Source organism: Podarcis melisellensis (assembly GCF_964234715.1).
Source record: "Podarcis melisellensis genome assembly, chromosome: 10".
Classification (NCBI taxonomy): Eukaryota; Metazoa; Chordata; class Lepidosauria; order Squamata; family Lacertidae; genus Podarcis; species Podarcis melisellensis.
The window spans coordinates 44,521,351-44,538,334 of record NC_138542.1 but is presented as its reverse complement, the minus strand read 5'-3'; the positions used below and the strand labels follow the sequence as shown (position 1 = coordinate 44,538,334).

Here is a 16,984-nt window from a genome sequence, read left to right as displayed (position 1 = left end):
CCACAACACCAAAATGCACTATGGATAAGACATCCTGTTTGTTTTGAGGGGGGAAACCTTGTCTAATACACGGAAAAGTACGGTAGTCAAGTGGATTATCCCTCTTGTTAGGGAACTCACACCCCTTTCCTTTAGTGCTGTAGATTTACAGAGTTATGAGGCAGATTTGCAAAGAAGAGAGGCACAACGGTCTGAATATGTTGTCAAAGAAACCGGAAGTCTGTGGTTACTGCGATTCCTGCTTTGCAGGAGTTTAGACTAGACGGCCCTTTAGATTCATTCCAACTCTACAATTCTATGATTCTATTGGGAGGAGCCAACAGTTCAGGCTTAGCATCACGTGTAGATTTAGGACCAGCCAGTGGATAAATTAACTTTGAAAAGAGCCATTCCCAGAGGTGTGTTAATTACTGAAAAGGAGCAGGAAAGGTGATTGCTACTCCCCACACGATGAGACTTTTCTACCACTGCCACTTTTACGTCTTTTAAGTGCTGGTTTTATCAGAAAATAGATAAGTAAATCTGTTTTCATATATCCTGTGAACCATCTTGGCTCCAGCACTGGGAGAGAGGCAGGGCAATATATAAAATAAACATTTAATTAAAATTTAAGTTTTTTTTCCAGCTGGAAAGTATTTCTTGCAATTGTAGAGGCAGTGGGTGAAAGGCAAACTTCCCTCCCTTGCATGCTTAAGTTTCTGGGATGTGATTTAACCCAGCTCTCATGGCAGTCTTGGAGTCAGTCAAAATGTGTAGACAAAAAGCTTTTCTCTCCCAAAATCAGCAACTGCATGTGCCAGTGATGGGATACAAAGAATTTGATCTATAACTCAGGGGTCTCTAAGAGGTCTATTATACTAATACAGCATTGTTCTGTCTAAGGCTGGGCGATATCTGGTTTTCAACATCGGGATATGTCATGAGCTAAATAAGGGTTGAACTATGTAGAGGCATTGACTGGCTTCAGTTTTCCCCACAAGGTGACTTTTGCACACACATCATGATTTGCGATATATTGCCAGGTCAAAAATTATGAAACGCAATATCACAATATGGACTTCAAACTGATTTGGGAAGATATATTGATATACCGCCCATCCCTAGTCCTGTCCAATGTTTATTGGTTGCACAGAATGACATGAGCTTAATCAGGACACGTTTGTGTGTGTGACTTTCAGGGAATTTAATTGGCTCTCGATCCTAGGATTTCCTCCCACAAAAGCCACTGCCCAGGCTCTGTCATTGTTTGTTGGCTCTCTTGTTGGCAGGGTTATCAAAGGGGCCCGGGATTACATACAGAAAAGAAGCCGAGGTTGCTGTTCACCCCTAGAGATGCTTTCTCACGTTTAGAGGTGAGGTTGGAAGGCAGCATGGCATTGGAAGTGAGGCCTAGTGGTGTCAGAGTGCATAGAAAGAGCTAACCCTTTTAATTCCTTTACTTTTGTCTTACCTTCCCAAGAAGCTAATACTAATGTTGTTGTTTTGTATACCTTGTGAGGGGCTTTGGGTGTAACAGACTTCTGAAAGCAGATGACGTCTGATTTATAGGAATTGGAGAAAATTTGCAAGTCCCAGCGGGAGGTAATTGAGGAACTGCTGAATTTTGAGACCAGCAAGTACCATTCCCCCAAAGTACGCAGCCCTGAAGCAGCCCTTCAGAGGTGAGTTCCCTTCTTTGGTCTCTGGCAACTGTTGGGTGTTTCGTCCTTGGGGATACAGCAAGGTCCGTCCTGCCTCTTTCCAAATCCATTATTCTGAAAAAGGAAATGTTCTTTTATTTTATTTATTGCATTTATATCCCGCCTTTTTCTCCAAAGAGCTCGAGATGGCGTGCATGATTTTCCTCCTCCTCATTTAATGCCCACAACCCTGTGAGGGTAGGTTATTGCTGAGAGGCAGTGACTGGCCTAAGGTCACCCAGTGAGCTTCACAGCTGAGTGAGGATTTGAACCCTTGTCTCCAACATTCTGATCACTGCATCACACTGGCTCCCTTGGAGAATCAAAACCAAGATATTAGAATGGGGGGGGGGGGGGAAAAGACAACCAAGGAAATGGTGCTCAGAACTTAGGTACTTAGCTAAAATGCCTTCCCAAACCTAACTTAGTCGTGTTTGTTAATTTCAGTGGTTCCACTCGAGTAAAACTTGGTTGAATACCACCCACTTTTTTTGTCACCCCCCCCCAAAAAAGGAACATAACTGGTGTCCCTGGTTCATATCAGTGATTTGCCAGGTCCAGGGTCCTGTTTGATGGCATCACCATTGAATGCTTTCTGAAGTGTACAGGGCATCAGTGTTGTACAAGAGCTGAACAAGATTCAGGATGGACAAATGTGGCTGGGTAACATTTGATAAGAGGAGGGATTAGTTGGAGGTGGCATTACTAAGAACGCAGTTCTTGCCTCCAGCTTAATGACAAAGTTGTACATGTTTCTGCTTAACTTGCTTAGGTTAATGGAAGCAAACAGCCAGCTAACAGAAGAGAGTGCTAAGGTACTGCTGGAGCGAGGGGCCTCTGAGGTGGCAGGAGGTAAGAGGCTGAGATACAAAGAGGTGCCTGTTGTGTTTCACCGCACCAGCAATTAGGGGAGCAGAGCACATGCGAGGTCTCAGGTTTAATAGCTGGCATCTTTGGTGGCAGGGGACTGTTGCAGTCTTGTGTGAGACACTAGAGACCTGCTGCCCATTGCACTAGTGGCTAGCTGGCCCAGTGGTCTGACTGCCTGAAGATCTAAAATGATCTAGCACAATTGGTGGCGCATTCTGTGGCTAAATATTCAGAACTGATCTTGTTTGTATGATTGTACTGGCGTGCTGCCTTCCAAGGCAATTTATGAAGGGATTGTTGAAACCATAAAAGCAAACAAATTACAAAATTTAAAAACAGCAGCAGTTTGAAATTAAGAAGTTTACTAAGGTCAGAGTTAAAACCCATTTCAGTCCAGAGATGCTACTTATGGGAGGGAGTTCTTAGGCGCTGAATAGGTCAATCTCGAGGGTTCGCCAGTCTGATGGATTTTGGCCACAATCTCTGAGAGGGTCCTTGCAAGGCCATTCTTAAGGCCCATATTCAAATAACCTTGTCCAAACAGTTTAGAGCTTTACTTTTTACCACCAGTAATTTACACTGAGCAGTTAATACAACTGAAATGGAATATGTGCTATATGCTCCGAGTGCCTGTTGTCCACAAACATCCTAGTGCCGCATTCTGTACCAGCTGAAGTTTCCAGACCATGTTTAAAGGCAGCCCCATACAGTCCAGTCTGGCTGTAACCAGGGCATGTGCCACTGAGGCCAAGTCCACTTTCTGCAGAATGGGTCACAGATGATGAGGCAACCTAAGCTGTTAAAAGGCACTCTTAGTCACCAACACCACCTGTGAGGCTTCCATAGATAGTGTCCAGGAGACACCCCCCTGCCCCCACCAGTATAAACCTGGTCTTTTAGGAGTTGTGCATCCTCTTACAGAACACTGTGCAGTCCTCTTTCCAGGTATTTAAATTTTAATTGTGACAGCCAGTTAAACTTACCATTTATAGAATAACTCCCCCCCCCCCAGCTGTGTTAAGAGAAAGAAGCCAGGGGAAAGTTTGGAGAAAAACAAGTTGTACAAAATGTGAGATGTGATTCTTCTCTTTCTCTAGGTTTGGTTTATAACAGAGATTTAAGGGTCCTTGTGGTAAGTTCTGATCTAGTTCTGTTGAATGTTTTCCCCTGTATTTTTCATCCACCCAAAGGATATTGGAGGTACACAAATTAGTCCTTGCTCAAAGCCCTGCTCAGGCATTGGCTAGCTTTGTTAATGTTGGTCCTCTAACCTTAGTTGCCACGTCACAAAAATTGCAGTGAGAGCCTTTGTTGGCTACATTGCAGAACACGGGAATATTTAATTGCCACCTATTTCTGGCTAACTCCATATGGCTTTTCTGATGGAAAGCATTTTTGTAGACAACTGGTATTTCAGTTTCAAGGACCAAAAGACTGTTGACCTGTGGCCAGGTATTGGCAAGAGCAATGCCATTTGTGGAGCACCTCCTATTGCCCCCCTGCCCGTTGATTGGCAGCAGAGGGTAAAGTGGGGTTACCTGCTCCATTTTCTCTCCCCCAATACAGAATAAAGGGGGAGCATAGTATTGGGTTGATTTTCAGGAATGCATGAAAACCATCAGGTTCTAGAAGAAACTCCATGTGTGCTAAGCCAGTCAAACAGACTAGATGAGTTATGTTCCTTATTTGTCATTTTATAACATATGTAGCAGAACCACAGTTTTGTATCTCTGGATCAATGCTGCCACATCCTGAAGAAAATTGAGGCTGATATACTGATGATCAGGTAAGTGACACGCAGATGTAACCAGTGCCTAGTAGATCTGCCTGAGAGAAAAAGAGAGGCAGGGGCAGAGAATGAAGAAAAATGGATTGCTTCACTGATCAGCCCCAAGCATAAGACTGAATCAGTCCTCCTCACAGCACTCCTGTAGTGCCTAAACTACAGAGTAGTTGCAGAGTAGTATTCCAAGTGCAGTGCAGTCTTACGCATGTTTACTTCCAATGAAGTCCTACTATTTTCAGTAGGCCTACTTCCATCTGGGTCCACGGAGCATCACTCCTTTAAAAATTATGAAAATATATTGAGGTTGTGCTAAATACCAGCTTAGCCACATTCTTAGCCAATCTAGTTTGTTGTTGGCATCCGTCTGTCTTGAGGGACAATGGAGTGCACCTCCGGGGTGAAGTCAAACAGCTGCGTTAACAGCACTTAAGTGACCTTCCCGTGGCACAACCCTGGGCGGTGTATGGAGGCTCTGGGCTGCCCAGATGATGTCCCCCTTCTCAGCCTCTCTGATGTGGTCCTCCAGCTTGGCTGCAGTAGTTGCCGGAAGGAGGTGTACAGGGCGCCATCCAGCTGTCTTAAGGACTCCATTCTGGATTTGTGCAGGGTTTACTTCTTAGCCTGTTCTTCTCCAGAAGATATTCTGCAAGGCAACGGAGGTTTAGGATCAGTTTCCCCCCTCTCCCAGGTGGCTCCCTTTCCAGGTTGATAAGCCCTCCCTGCCTCTCACTTCTCTCTGCACCGTGTGCACAAACCACCTTCTTGCTGGTGGACCCACTATTGGTCTCATCCGCTCAATCTGCCAGAGCCTGTCCACATGCAGGTGAAGTCCCTGACTCGCTGAGGATTTGAGACCCAGCAGCTGCACTCACCTGATTTAGCCAGCCTGTTTCTGGACTGCGGCCACTGTTGCATGCTGATAGCTTCTAGGTGGCCCAGATGAGAGCTGAGTGCAGGGTGGGGACCAAAGGTGAACAAACTACCCCAGAAGTGCTTTCCCTACTGTAACACCCGATACACCCCAAATCTAATCTATCCTTTTTTCAATGGTACAAGTGAGAAGGATCTGTTCAGGTTATCCACAAAGCTAATGCAATCTCCAGCACCCTCTTCTATTTCTTGGAAAATTCTAGCATGCAGATGATTTGAACTTTGTGTTCTTATGTGCAACCAGAACTAAGAGCTGATTGTTTTATTCTAGAGCAGAAAATGGGATTTTTACCAATCCTACTAAAGGTAGCGTCCCATACTTTGTAGAGCCACTTGAGGAAGCATTCAGGACCAGCCTAAAAGAGGTGAGTGCAAGTCCTGAGGGGAACACAAACTTGCTCTGAGCCGTTTTGCATTGGCTTTGCTGGGCAGTTGCTTTTCTCGCTTGGGGTTTCCATGTATTCAGTGGGAAGAGAGAGGTGGCAAAGGAGGCAGTAGGAGAACAGCTGGATAGACACCCACCACACCCCCCCCCCAGTTATAAGATAGGCTTAAAGGGCTGTAGTAGGCCTGGGGAACTCTGGCCTCTTCCTGCAGGCCAACCTTGATGCCACATGATTGACAGGCAGGTTGCCTCACCCAACTGTCAAAATCCCTTTTGTGGAGTTTGTAAAAATGACAGGAAAGGGAGAAAGAAAGGCACATAGGCCAGGCATCCCCAAACTTCAGCCCTCCAGAAGTTTTGGACTACAATTCCCATCATCCCTGACCACTGGTCCTGTTAGCTAGGGATCATGGGAGTTGTAGACCAAAACATCTAGAGGGCTGCAGGTTGGGGGTGCCTGGCATAGGCAATGGAAGGGATGTCTCCCGTGCTCTGCCGATGCTCCCCAAATGCACCATTATTTTTGTTTGCCTTGGCTGATCAGGATTTCGCCTCCTGCTTGGATAGGTGGACTAAAACGGAGGGGAAGGGGTCAGTGAAAGAAGAAAAAACAGTGCAGCTTGAGCAGCATTTCCAGTGTGCAGAGAGAGGGTCACTTTCCTACCTCTCTGCCTCTCCCCTGGAGTTGAAGCAGAATTATGCAAAATGAGCTTGTACAGAATGTGTGATTGTTTTTAAGCCCACACTGAACACAGGTGTGGTTAAGTGTTCAGTAAAACTACTGAATTGCTTTAGACCCTTTCACTGCCAGTTGTAGATGCTTCTGGATGGGCTAATCCAGCCTCCCTATTATAACTCCTAGCATTTAATGTTAAGTTTCATTGTTCCATATTTCTGAGTGTTCTTTCCCATGGTCCATCTCTCACTGTATTCTCCCTTATTCTTAGCGTTACCAGTTTGTGGAAGTTGCTGGCAATCATTTTGTCCACCTGAATGAGCCCCAAGTTGTGGCCGGGATCGTCAACACCTTCTTAAATAAGGACCAGAAACCCAGAGCCAGCCTATAAGCAGTGCCTGCCTACATCATCATGACTAACCCTTCCTAGAGAACAGATGGATGCCTTCGAAAGATTCAGTCCTGCTTTAAGTGAGGAGGCTGCTGTGGGACCTGCAGGGTATCTTGCACAACTACCTTGTGGCGCAGTGGGGACAGCTTGCACAGACATTTAGCACAAACAATTCTTGGTTCTGTTTCTACTGAACAGCTCAGTCAGATTCAGTTCTTCATGAGTGCCTTAGTCCAGTTACACATACGGTGGGTGAGTGGATTTGTCTTAAAATGTCAATTCATGTACTGGATTATGATTTTCTAGGCCAGAGCCAGGTGTTCTAACTAGGTAACAACTGTTAGTTCAGTAAAGGAAACATTTTAGCCACTCATGCTAGTTTAGGTATTAAAACTAAGTTTGTTGCAGCTTGCACTTGTACTTCTTTGCTCATACAATTTTAAATACCTCTAGGCAGGGCGGGGAGAAGCCAGGAGGGTGGGAGGAGGAAAGAACTTGTGTGCTGTAAATCCACACAGCGATTTCTGGATCGTCTGCGGGCTGGATTTAGAATGCAATTGGGCCTGATCCGGCCTGCAGACCTTAGTTTACCAACCCATGCTCTAAACAGTTTCAATCTCTCAAAATAATTTATTGTTTGGTGATACAGATTGAGGGGACTAATAGAGTAGGAGAAATTTTACTGAGATGTTCTTTTTGGCTTCACAAAATAAGCCTCTGACAGGTCTGCTTTTCCAAGGTGCCGCTTGCATCCATAGCATAGGTATTTACAGGAGAGATGCAAGGTTGTACAAGCTAGGGAAGCAGCTGTTCTTTGACAGGTTGTGTGGCACACAGATTGTCCAGTAAAAATTCCTACCTAAAAGTCGTGTATTGGTGAAAATGACGAGAACAAGAAACTTGATGTACCGTATTTTTCACTCTATAAGACGCACTTTCCCCCTCCTAAAAAGTAAGGGGAAATGTGTGTGCATCTTATGGAGCGAATGCAGGCGGGAGGCTCTGCACGGCTATCCCATAAGCCAGAACAGGCAGCAGGATCGCTGCACTGCGATTCCACAGGCTGTCCTGGCTCACAGGATTCAGAATTTTTTTTCTTGTTTTCCTCTTCCAAAAACTAGGTGTGTTTTATGGTCTTGTGCATCTTATAGAGCAAAAAATACGGTATATCACAAATATAAAAACAAACATTTACATGTCTGTTTCATTTGAACAGCAGCCTTAGAATTCCTCAAAGGGGAAGAAGGCAGCTTATGAAACTGCCCGTGTTACAGTGTCAGAGCAAACAAGATGATTTCATTTCCAAACCCTCATCGTCTGCTGCATCCATCACACTCCAGGAGATATTAGAGGAGAAAGGAGAAAAAGTCAAAATTATCCCAGCAATGAACTTCTTACTGTGGCTGCCGTTCTTTTCAGAATAGCTGTAGATCTGCAACTCAGTAGGGCCGAAACTTCCGCTGCGCCCGTAGGAGAGCAATTTTCTGCTTGTCCTCTTCAAACTTCCTCCTTAGTTGAGCTATGTCTGAAAACACACAAAGGAGAGATTGGATAAAGCAGAGAAAGAACCAGTATCACAGCAGGAAAAAGCTCCTTTAGCATATTTGAGTTAACGTTCCCCACTGTCCAAGTTCTGGGATGGTTTGATGCCTTAAAGGTGGCAAGGTTTGTAGACATCTCCTGAGCAAGCATAGTAATGAGAACATGCTACTGTTGAAATAAAAACACTCAGAAGAATGCTGGAAGCTAAAAATCCGCCCTTCCACAAAAACACCTGACAATCTAAACTGTTCAGAAAACAGCAACTAAGCTCCTTCAGATGTTCCTACATTTTCACCAAAATTCAAGCTGGCAAAGAATACCATATTTACTCGAATGTAATGCACACTTTTTGGCCAAAGTACATTGCAAAAATTTGGAATGCAGGTGGCACTGTGGGTTAAACCACAGAGCCTAGGGCTTGCTGATCAGAAGTGGGTGGTTCAAATCCCCGTGACGGGGTGAGCTCCTGTTGCTCGGTCCCTGCTCCTGCCAACCTAGCAGTTTGAAAGCACGTCAAAGTGCAAGTAGATAAACAGGTACCGCTCCGGCGGGAAGATAAACGGCATTTCTGTGCGCTGCTATGGTTCGCCAGAAGCGGCTTAGTCATGCTGGCCACATGACCCGGAAGCTGTACACCGGCTCCTTTGGCTAATAGAGCACTGCAACCCCAGAGTCGGCCACGACTGGACCTAATGGTCAGGGGTCTCTTTACCTTTTCCTTACATTGCAAAAATTAGGGAGCGTGTTAGATATAATGGCATCAGCAAATACTTTTTTGGTTTCAAGATTTTGAAAATTGAGGTGTGAATTAGAGTCCCGTAAATACGTATGCTATTCAAATTAGATGACATTCTATTGCATCAAATATTGCACAGAATTGAGAGATCAGATGAAGAGGAAATGACTCACGTTCCCTCTTGGTCTCACGATGCTGCCAAGCATAGAAATTGAGCAGCTCCTTGCGTGCCCTTTTGCGCTTCTCCCTCTCCAGCGCCCGCAAGTTGGCTGCTTCAGTCCGAGGGAGCCCAGGCCTTCGACCTTTCCTTGTCACTTTCACCCACCCTTCCTCATCCGGGATGCCATCTTCCTTCTCAGCTTTGGCTTCTTCCTGCATCAATAAAAAGAGCCATCTCAAGCCTGGTCAGAAGAGGCTGCTTTAAGCTCACAGCTTCCCCCTGAGTAAGGCTGGGCAATATATCACCAGCTAAACAACACCATATACCAATATATCACAATGTCTGAAATAAGGATGGCTTTTAAGGCACTGGCTAGCTTCACTGTTTTCCCCTCATTGTGATTTTTACACACACACACACACTCACTCACTATATATTGCCAGGTCAAAAACTATGAAACCAGTATCACAATATGGGCTTCAAAACAGTTTTGGGCAATATATTGATACATCCCCAGCCCTACCCGAGCTCAGAAATACTGTTTATAATTTCAGAAGGTGCCCTGCCCAACTTCACAGCCCTTGAGCAAAAGAGCCCAGTGCAAAGCCTTTTGCCATGTGAAAAGGGCTTTCTGAAGAAAGCAGGATTGTGTTATCAGCAACCCAGAAATATAGACAATGTGTTCCATTCAACATTTCAATTCTAGATTCACCCCAGAGGTGGGGAACCTCCAGCCAACAGACAAATCTTGGCCCACCAGGGGGTCCAATTTGCCTCACAAGGTTATTTCCTTCAAAGCATGCCCACCCATCAGCTGCCATCACTGGTGGAGAACAGGGTTGACTCCTGCATTGGCTGCACACCCTGCTCCCAACATGGAACAGGATCATGCAGCCAAGGCAGCAGGATTTAATCCCTGCTCATCAGTTGATGAGTGGTCCAAGACACCAGGTGAACTTCATGGCTGAGTATGTAAACTCTAGTCTTCCAGCCTCTAATCACTACATCACACTGGGTCTCTACCCAGTCAATGCTGATCATAACCAAGACAAGTGATGCTGAATCCAAAGGACCCTTCAAGGGAAGGGCATGCTTGGCTAATACCATTATATTTTCAGCAATGCATACCTTTGCAACCTTCTTGTCATAGGCCTGCATGAAAGCATCCACTTCTGTCTTCAGTTCAGCAGGATCCACAACTGAAGCTGCATATCTAGCAATCCATTCTGAGATGAAAACAAACAAATAATAAATCAGTTTGCAGTGCAAAAAATGTTCAAGACAACAGAAGAACAAAACACAATTTTGGAAACTTTAGAGGCCCCCTTAATACAATTGAAACCAGGGACTCAACAGTGGGGGAAAACAAGATCAAATTTCAATTACTGCTACTTCTAAGAATGACAGCATGCTGGACTTGAATGCCTATCTGTGATGGCAAACCCTGTTCTCTCAGGTCAATGAGCAGTGGTTTGCTGGCAGGTGACCGACAGTTCCTACTAGAGGCACCTACGGTTAAGAAATACCAAATACCACTGCACAAACCACTTGCTGCTTGGCTATTTATTTACTTAATTTATATCCCACCCTTCAAGAGATCCCTGGGCAGTTCATAGAGTAAAATAAAAGATAAAACACAAGTAGTTAAACCAAAACAACAAAACAATACCCCCCTTCCCACAGATACATTTAAAAGGCTGTAGGATATTAATTGGCCAAAGGCCTATTGAAATCAATCCTATTGTTATAACAAGCCCCAGTTTCCCCTATACTCTGAGGTTGCCCCTGTACTCTGGAAAAGGAGATTCCTTCCATGCCACAGTACATTTAAGTTGGGACATGCTACTGCTACCTTAATGTGGGCTTCACAGGAAGTGCTGTCCTTGACTGCTATAAAACGGGGCTAACCTGCAGCCCAGATCTAGCCTGGCAAGCTGCAGGAAGTGATCCACCAGCTCCTGCCCTTTGTCTACTGATCTGGTTGACAGATAAAGCCCTCTGCCTGATCCTTAGGGAGCAATCTGAGATGGAGAGAGACAATCCTCTCTAAAGAACAGGCAGACGGATCGTTTATCTGTGAGCTTAGAGCCAAGCATCACTGTGCTGAGATCATGGAGAAAACCCTCTGCCAGCAATGGATTGGAGAGGGCTGGAAACACTTTCTTTCTTCTCTCTCTCTGTGTTAAGTGTTGAGTGACTGCATGTCTAATAGGGTGAGTGTGTGTGGCCTGCATAAGTGTTGTACGAAGGGTGCAAACACACATGCACATACATTGTTGAAACTCACAGCCAGTATGTAGCCCTCAGGGAGGTGGTGAACCCTGAAGGTGGCCAAAAAAGGTTAGACACCCCTACTATAAGGCAATGTCACAGGACAGGAGATGGATCAGGGAGTGGCTCTGCATTCTCTTCCTTGCTTGTTTAACAAATCAAAGGCAGTCTGACTATACAGCACAGAGGCTGGGGAAAGCCTATGTTCTACCAGGACTGACAATGGTTGTAGATGGACATGGAAGGCGTGGGGAGTCCTCTGGTAGCAGCCTTGCATTTGAGTGAGACAAGGTGCCCTGCCTAGTCAAGGTGAAAGAGGTGCCTGGGGAATGCAAAAGTAATAAAGGATGGGTAAATGTCATCTCGTTAAGAGGTGAACACCTAATTTTGTTAAAGAATTTGTATACTCCTTATTCACAGTCCCCTCTGAGTGGTGTACACTGGCTGGTGTACCAGTATTCTATTTCTGTTCCATTCTTTCACAAAGGAGCTCAGGGCAGCTGTTCCCCACCTTACTCTCATCCCAAATGTTATAGCACAGCAGCTCTTATGAGGATTGTTAGGCTGAGAGAGAAATTTGCCAAGTGAGCACCATGGCCATATGGGGAGTTGAAGCCTGGTCTGCCCAGTCTGTACAACACTCAGATTTCTCCACCAGCCACAAACTAAATCCTTACACACCTGAAGGCCAGCCCAGGGAGAATGAGGGAATTTCTAGACATCTGTGGTTAACTTACTGTGAATGCCTGTTTGCACAGGGTGCCTTTGGGAAGATATCACCAGGGGGTCTTTTGCTGATAAGGACTTGGCAGCCTGCACCCCAGCAGGACTCTTGAACACAACATAAGCAACCTTGAACCCCTATAAAGCAAGAAGCTCATGATTATGGACTGTGCCTATTTTCACTCACATACACTCCAAAGAATGAGAGGTTTAGCCAGTCACTGAAACACCCACTCAAGGGGGAAAACACATCCCCGTTGCTCTCTCCCCTGGCTTCGTCATGTTTCCCCTCCCTTCCCTCATCTCTTTTTACATGAAAAAAGAGAGCCAGCCATACATGCTGCCTCTGAGGTTCAGCTCTGTGTCCAGCTGCATGTGTGCTGCTAGGTTTTTAAACATGGAAGAGGTGAAGAGGAATGTGCACAGCCTCCAGAGCCTAACACTCACCCACGAAATATGCCGTGTGCACGGCCTGCTTTCCTTCCTCCACCCCTTGATGAAAGCCTTTTCCCCACTATATTGCTTGGGAAAGGGGAGAGGGTATGGTCAAGCTCCACAGTGCAATTCAGTACTGTTAAAGTAGCAGCCTTTTTGCCTGACACACAGGCAGACGTCAAATTGCAAGGCTGGCTGAACTTGCAGGGAATGAAGCCAAGCTGCTGTAACATGGAGTCAAGCATTAGCTCTGGTCCTTTTCTTAAGAGTGCTTCCCTCCCCCACCCCCAAAATGCTACATTCCCACCCACCTCTCCAAATTCCACCCTGGCTCAAGGGTTCAAGATTTACCTGAAGTGCTTCTGTGTTGAAAAACTTCGTCTTGGGCATTTCTTTCTTTTCTCCCAGACTTGGCTTGTCACACATCTCCACGGAGCGTACAGAACCGCAGCCCGAGAACAGCCTGGACAAACATTCCTTCAAGCAACAAAAGGAAATTTGGGACAATTCATGGCTATAAGAGGGACATTTCCTGAAACCTGAAATCATCCCCCATTATTTCCCCTCATCATCTCACCTCTCTAATACTTGTATTATTATTAGTTACCTCTCTAATATCTGTACTTGATATTAACTACTGTCAGAGCTGCCCAAGGTCCCAGCTCACAGAGGACCAACGCCAGTTCTTGTTATATACAAAAGTCTTTATTAAGGTTCAGTTTCGATTCCAAAGCCACGGCGCGCAACTCTACGTCTCAACCCTAGACCGCTGAAGCTCCGTCTGAATCTCCTCCCCCCAGACACCAGTTCAAGACCCTAGCCTTGCTCCACCTCCTCCTTTGCTCCTTTCTCCTCTGGGTCCTTCTGCCCGCTGGGGTGTTGCCCTTTCTGGACTCTTCTGACGCTGAGTCCCCGGATTCTTCCCCCTGCCTCCGGCGTGCTTTAGGACCTGGCTCCCAGTCTGCGCTCCCGGCTGTCCCGCCGCCTCTGCATTTGAACTTGGCGCGCGCGCCCAGCCTGTAACCTTCCTCCTGACCGTTACACTGCTCCTTTCACTGCTCCCTCCTTCGTGGGGGCTAACTGGATCTGACTTCCCCTCTATTCCCTCACTCAGCAACAGGGGCGTGGTCAGCCCTGCCTCATCTTCTCTTTCCCCTGGAGTGGAAACCTGTCCTGACACCTGGGACTCTTCCCCCCCGCTACGCTCTGGTGGGGAACTTGGTCCCGATCTCCAGCTGCTGCTCTGGGAGTCACCGCTGGTTCCTTGCTTCTGGTGCCTCCCTCCCGGGAACCCCCTTGCTCTGGCTATGGGTGCCCCCTTCTGTGAATCTTCCGACTCACTGGACAGACTCATGGAATCTCTTGCCCCACTGTCTTCCTCACCTACACTGCCCTCGGATTGTTCCCCTTCGCTCTCTGCTTCCTCCTTCCCCTGTGCCTCCACTCCTGAACCCCTGACAACTACCTTTCTAATATCTGTACTTGATCCTTTGGCATTTTATGGCTGAAAACCGCCCCCACCTTTTAATGCCCTCGACAGCACGTCCTGCTCTGCCCCTTTCCTTTCAGGATTTGGGTTTGCTACCATTTACCCTAGGCATTTCCTCAGGGCAAAAGTAATAATAATAATTGAGGAACAGGAAACCAGGAAGAGTTACCAATCTTGTTGATTCACATTCACATATTAATTAAACATTAATTTACATTCCAGGGTTCCTCTACAAGGCACTGGTCCCTGGAGGTCACTTGGTAATTCACTCACTGTTAGTCTGCAGTGTACAGACTTCCCTTAAGGGTTCCCAAGTTTGGGAAACCCTGCTCTACATCAAGGCTGGGGAACCTTTGATGCTCCAGATGTTGGGACTCCAACTCACCTCATCCCATGCTGGTGGGGACTGATGGGAGTTGTAGCCCAACAATATCAGGAGAGCCAAAGGTTCCCCAAGCCACCTCTGCATGCTTAATTGAGCATATCCACACAATATATATTGGGTGAGATATACTAACAAAGATTTAACTATCTGTGTTTGGGTGGCTTATAGTTAGTATATCTCAAGGTATATTTATTATATAGAACATAATATCCAGCATAAGTACAGAATAGTTAATAGGAGTTCTGATATCCTAACCTAACTGTCTTCTTCAAAGCAATTCTAATTCTTTTCAATAAGCTTTATCTTCTCCCTCTTTTTCATCTCATTGATCTCTAGCCATTGCCATCTCCAGATATGGCTGGGAATGTCCCATCTGAAACTCTTGAGAGCTACATAGCAGACAATTTCTGAGCTAGATAGAACAAATGGTGTGACTAGGTATGAGGCAGCTTCTTCAATCATACCCTACCTAGTCATTTACATCTAACAATCAGCTGCAGGCCAGTAGCTACAATCTCCTATGCAGATACTAATATAGCCTATATTTTAAGAACACCTGACAACTAGGATATTGCAGCTGTCCCTTGTAATTTTTTGAATTGATACTGAAGTTCACTGATTGGATGACCAGGAAACTCAAATGCAATCCAGCAGCCAGTGATTAGTGTCTTCCCATAATTTAGGAGCTGTGTATGTCTACTATTTTTGAGATACACTTTTTAAAAATAGCAAACATGTTCTAAAAGCAAGAAGAACACACAGATTCACCACTCTTTCTCTTCTACATTTTTTCTGCAGCTCTCCATATTAAATACAGTCATACCTCGAGTAGCGTTCGCTTCACATTGCGTTTTTTCTGGTTACAAACGCGGCAAACCCAGAAGTGTTACGTTCTCTGGTTCATGCAGCAGCGATCTGTGCACTTCACACATGCGCAGGAGCGCTCTATCATGTCATGTGCGCACGCAGAAGTGGCGCTCTACTTATGGACTTTTTGGGGTGCAAATGGCACCCCGGAACAGATTGTGTCCGTAAGTAGAGGTACCATTGTATCAATATTTGTTCTCTTCTTGGCTTGGTTTACAGGTTGCCGGGGCTCTCATATAATCCCCTTCCCTCCTTCCCAATAAACTCACCTTTGTACAATATGGGGGAACATTCAAGACAAAAAGTGTGCGGTTTTGAGGCCTCTTCACATCTGTGTCCTCCCTGACTTTGTGCTCCTTTACATAGAGGTAATGAGGGAAATGATGCTCCTCAGAGAACTTAACTGGAATAGCTAAAAGAAAAATTGTGGAGCTAATAACTATAACCTGGAGCACACTTTGATACATCAAAGACAACAGCCTGAAGACACTAATCATGTTACCCAGCCAATATCTTTTAGAAATATCTGTTTATTGGTATGTCTACAAGTGAATGGGGCAAAGTTACAGTGGGTGTGGGTGACTGGAGCCAAGCTCTCTTCCTTCACCTTATGTCCCTGTGCTGCAACACTTCAGTCATTTTTCTCTTCAAATTTGTTCACTCCAGACATTGGAGCTGGGCTGGCACAAAAGTGCCTAAAGCAATGGAGCACAGTCCAGAAAGAGGATTCAGCTCCCCTCACCCAAATACATCTTTCGTAGTAAAAAACATGCACCCCACCCCATGGTGAGTGTTGGGCTAAGGCCTGGGAGACCAGAGATGGGGCAGAGGATAGTTTGGTTGCCCAACCCAACCCAAAATCCCACATATAAAGCACCACTCATTTTGCAGCAAAAGGCCATTATTTAAGATTACTTCTTCAGATCCTGACCCTACCCGCCCCCATCAAATCCAAAGGTCAGCTACATGTGCAGAAATGTCCTGGCCGATCAACTTGCATGCAGTATGGTTGTGCTTTGAAACCTTCAAAAACTATAAAAAACACACCTTTACGAGCTATACGGAGCTCCCCATAGAACAAACACACACCAATAATGCTCTTCGAATATATAATTCTGCCTCGCCGCCTCACCGAGATTCGTGCCTTAGTGGCAAGAATCTTGCAGAAACGCCTCAGCTATGGCGAGTGCGGTTTTCCTTGCGGAAGGCAGGGCGGCTGCAGCCCGGGGAGCCCGGCAGCACCGCGAGCGAGCCCGGGCAAGTTGCCCTGCAGGTCCAGAGAAGAGCCTGGGAGGCACCTTGAAAGGTGGCGAGCCCACCCCCCTCGTGGCCCCGGAAGAACCACTATGCCGGCGACCCCACTCCCCTCCGTCTGCTCACCCGCATAGCCGAGGGGCGCAGCCGGCTCGACGCCTTCCCCACGCGCCCTTTCGGACGGCGCCATCTTAGCGGACCGGAGGAAGTGACGTCATCCGGCAGCCCAAGACGGACTGCCGCAAAGGTTTATGGGAGTAGTAGTTCTTCAGGGTGCCCAGGATGGGCGGTGTGAAGGAGAGTCCTAATTCCCGGGGGGCGGGTCTGGGTGCTATGAAAAATAGCCGCCCCCTCACCTCTCCAGCAGTCGTCCTTCGCTTTAGCGCGGCCCTTCCAGCTCCAGCG

At 46.3% G+C, this 16,984-nt stretch overlaps 2 protein-coding genes across 8 annotated transcripts in view; one reads left to right on the top strand and one right to left on the bottom strand.

Annotated features, from left to right (window-relative positions):
- Window positions 1-7,124, top strand: part of SERHL2 (serine hydrolase like 2) — a 22,491-nt gene extending 15,367 nt beyond the window's left edge. For 3 of the 5 annotated variants that reach the window (XM_081928696.1, XM_081928695.1, XM_081928693.1), the window contains exons 7-13: window positions 1,269-1,352; window positions 1,549-1,661; window positions 2,452-2,531; window positions 3,647-3,681; window positions 4,259-4,335; window positions 5,537-5,630; window positions 6,598-7,124. In XM_081928696.1, the coding sequence (XP_081784822.1) occupies window positions 1,269-1,352; window positions 1,549-1,661; window positions 2,452-2,531; window positions 3,647-3,681; window positions 4,259-4,335; window positions 5,537-5,630; window positions 6,598-6,717 (603 nt within the window). In that variant the 3' untranslated portion in view covers window positions 6,718-7,124. The remainder of the gene's footprint in view (window positions 1-1,268; window positions 1,353-1,548; window positions 1,662-2,451; window positions 2,532-3,646; window positions 3,682-4,258; window positions 4,336-5,536; window positions 5,631-6,597) is intronic. The other 2 variants (XM_081928694.1, XM_081928697.1) reach the window with 2 other exon arrangements.
- On the bottom strand, window positions 1,629-16,984 carry RRP7A (ribosomal RNA processing 7 homolog A). Of its 3 annotated transcripts, none has more exons than XM_081928710.1 (8): window positions 16,706-16,984; window positions 15,595-15,737; window positions 12,936-13,061; window positions 12,164-12,287; window positions 10,284-10,381; window positions 9,169-9,367; window positions 8,116-8,242; window positions 1,629-1,754 (listed from the first exon to the last, which is right to left on the bottom strand). In XM_081928710.1, the coding sequence occupies exons 1-7, from the start codon at window positions 16,767-16,769 to the stop codon at window positions 8,157-8,159; spliced, it is 840 nt and encodes a 279-aa protein (XP_081784836.1). In that variant the 5' UTR covers window positions 16,770-16,984; the 3' UTR covers window positions 1,629-1,754; window positions 8,116-8,156. The 3 variants fall into 3 exon arrangements, with proteins under 3 accessions (XP_081784836.1, XP_081784837.1, XP_081784835.1); XM_081928711.1 differs by lacking the exon at window positions 1,629-1,754 and adding an exon at window positions 4,223-4,376; XM_081928709.1 differs by lacking the exon at window positions 1,629-1,754 and adding an exon at window positions 4,223-4,978 and having other exon boundaries at window positions 16,706-16,980.

What these genes read in the sequence shown, in the direction of transcription:
- RRP7A (XM_081928710.1), bottom strand. Translation starts at nt 16,769, where the DNA reads ATGGCGCCGTCCGAAAGGGCGCGTGGGGAAGGCGTCGAGCCGGCTGCG. An exon ending in TTCCCCCATATTGTACAAAG is followed by an intron (nt 13,062 to 15,594) that starts GTGAGTTTATTG and finishes TGTTGCTTGAAG; the next exon opens with GAATGTTTGTCCAGGCTGTT. An exon ending in TGTGCAAACAGGCATTCACA is followed by an intron (nt 10,382 to 12,163) that starts GTAAGTTAACCA and finishes TTTTCATCTCAG; the next exon opens with AATGGATTGCTAGATATGCA.